Source organism: Maylandia zebra, linkage group LG8 (genome assembly GCF_041146795.1).
Source record: "Maylandia zebra isolate NMK-2024a linkage group LG8, Mzebra_GT3a, whole genome shotgun sequence".
Taxonomy (NCBI): Eukaryota; Metazoa; Chordata; class Actinopteri; order Cichliformes; family Cichlidae; genus Maylandia; species Maylandia zebra.
Window position 1 is genome coordinate 5,436,416 of NC_135174.1, and position 2,946 is coordinate 5,439,361.

General features: G+C 44.9%; 1 protein-coding gene across 1 annotated transcript; it reads left to right on the plus strand.

Moving 5' to 3' along the window:
- Positions 1–577: 577 nt before the first annotated feature.
- On the plus strand, positions 578–2,722 carry LOC143419991 (uncharacterized). The gene is made up of 4 exons (XM_076887854.1): positions 578–890; positions 1,168–1,450; positions 1,632–2,116; positions 2,707–2,722. The coding sequence occupies exons 1-4, from the start codon at positions 658–660 to the stop codon at positions 2,720–2,722; spliced, it is 1,017 nt and encodes a 338-aa protein (XP_076743969.1). The 5' UTR covers positions 578–657.
- The last annotated feature ends 224 nt before the right edge of the window (positions 2,723–2,946 follow it).

The window sequence follows — 2,946 nt, forward strand, 5'->3', positions numbered from 1 at the left end:
TGTTGGTTCAATCCCTGGCTCCCCCTAGTCTGCATGCCAAATATCCTTGGGCAAACTATTAACCCCAAGTTGCTCTCTGATGCATCCATCAGAGTGTGAATGCTAGTTAGTAAGCACTTAAAATCATAGAAGAAAGTGCTGCTTGTGAATGGGTGAATGTTATGTTGTGGCAGGGATTTGTCCACCAGGGGGCAACAGTTGTTGGAGAGTTTTCAGGGTGTGTGGCGCATGCCCCGGTTCTCTTACAGTTTTTGCCCGTTGCTTGAACACTATAAACCCATGCTCAGACTAAAGTAACACAACGTGAAGCTTTTGTTACCATACCTCAAACACATGTACCCATACCTTAAACAAAAGCGCTGCTTTGCACCCCAGTACCAATTATGCAACACTCCTACCCCTTTATGCAACACACCTACCCCTTTATGCAACACACATGGTCCTGCATGCTACACTCTATTTCATACATAAGACACTTCGCTCACAAAATGAAATCTCAGGGTGCCATTTGGAAAACACATGTATCCAAAATACAAAACACATCGGATAATTGCAACCACTCAAATACAAACCTGAAGGCACTTACTTGCAAAACCGAACACCAATTAGCCAACTACAAAAAGCCCTCAGCGTAGCCATTTCAAGAACTTTGCAAGCATGGATGGAGGGAGAGCAAGAGGAAGAGGAAGAGGTAGAGGAGGAGGAGGAAGAGGAGGAGAAGGCCGAAGAGGCCATGAACGGACCCATATTTCTGATGAAATAAGAGCAACTTTGGTGGACCATGTCATCAACCATGGCCTGACTATGAGGGAAGCTGGGCAGAGAGTCCACCCACATCTAAGCCGCTTCACAGTGGCATCTGTAATACGAACATTCCGACTAGAAAACAGGTATGTCTTCACCTCCATACCTTCTTCTCCCCCAGGGATCAATAAAGTATTCTGATTCTGATTCTGATTCTCTACTCAGATGGTTTCATAGCACTGTTCTACAGTATATCACATTACCATATCAAGTGTACGGGGTGCTAATGCTCCTTTTGCAGCCAAAGTGGCTGATTCCTTATATTGAAGTACAGTGTTGTACAGTGGATGACACAGTACATACAGTAAAGTACTGTATGAAAAATAAGCAAACCGATGACAATATGTGGTTGTATTCCTCCAGAATGACCCGAAGACCTTCTGGGGGAGGACGGCAACGCCTGTTCACACAACAGCAGGAACTTGCCGTTGTGGACCTAGTGAGGGCAGACAATGCCATCCGTCTCCACCAGCTACGACGGAAAATACTTGCAGACAGGCGAGTGTTCAGCAACATAAACCATGTGAGCATCACCACCATCAGACGCATCTTGGGTAAACTCATCATCACCATGAAGCAGCTCTACAGAGTCCCATTCGAGAGGAACAGTGACAGGGTCAAAGGACTTCGAGCTGAATATGTACGGGTACGTGTAACTGTCCCTTACATTTACAATAGAGTATTGGTGAAGTCCAGTAGCAGCTGAATATGTACCATATCAGTACCACATGGATCTATTCTGAGAGCTACACAGGTACCTGTGTGATGGGGTGAGGGTGCTGTATGTGTAGCACTGTAGTACAGTGACATGTTCCCCTTTTTTTCAGAGAATCTCGGCCATGGATGGAGCTGCACAGCCTCATGAATACATTTTCATTGATGAAGCTGGATTCGACCTGAGCAAAACAAGACGACGGGGTCGTAATGTAATTGGCCAAAGGGCAATTGTGCACGTCCCAGGGCAGCGCGGGGGAAACATCACATTATGTGCCGCCATATGCCTTCGAGGGCTTCTGCACCATCATGCAATACTAGGTCCATACAATAGCCAACACATACTCACATTTCTAGATGCTCTCCATGATATAGTTGTACAGAACAGAGCAGATCAGCCCAGGTTTGTGGTGATATGGGATAATGTCAGTTTCCATCGGGCTGCTCTGGTCCAGGCCTGGTTCTCCAACCACAATCAATTTGAAGTGGTATGCTTGCCCCCTTACTCACCATTTTTAAACCCTATTGAGGATTTTTTTAGGCTTGGAGATGACGTGTATATGACCGCCAACCACATGCCCGCATGCCTCTTCTGCAGGCAATGGAACAGGCCTGCGGCGACATTCAGGTGACAGCAATCCATGGATGGTTTCGACATGCAAGAGGGTATTTTCCCCGGTGCCTAGCGGGAGAGGACACTGCTTGCGATGTTGATGAGGTCCTGTGGCCAGACCCCAACAGACGGCGGGATCCATGAGCCCACTTATGCACAATTGTCATGGTTTTTTGTGTTTACAGTATAGTGTTTTTTCTATTGCAGTATTATTGTGTTGTGGTTTTTTTTTTTTTTGCTTTATCTGAATTCATGGTACTGCGATGTACACTATTGAGTAGGTCTATTTGCGTTTTTGGTTGTTTGGAAATGTGTCTCCTGTAAATGTGCCTTCTGAATACACAATGGAAATCAAGGACTGCAGTGTTTTATGTAAAGAAGACTAGTGTGTTCCCCCTGATCTGTAAGTGTTTGCATATGATGCAAGTATGTGTCATTTTGTCAACAGAGTTACATTTTGACAGAGGAATGTTAGGTTTTGACAGCAGAGTTTAGGTTTTGGGAGTGGAGTTTCATTTTGGCACAGATGTGTATGGTATATTTCCCAGTGTTGTGTCGTGTTTACTTGTGTTTAGAGTTTTGGCACAATGAGCGACGTTTTGCCAAATGTGTTCAAGCAACGGGCAAAAACTGTAATAAAGAAGTAACTGTGAGTTAAACATGGTCTCCGTGGTTCCTTAGTCATAGGATATTAGAGTGAATGTGGCATGTTGTGTTAAGCGCTTTGAGCACTCCAGGAGAATAGAAAAGCGCTTTATAAGAATCAGGTTGTGTTGTGAATAAGGCACAGCGGGACAACAGGTTGTAATTATGAG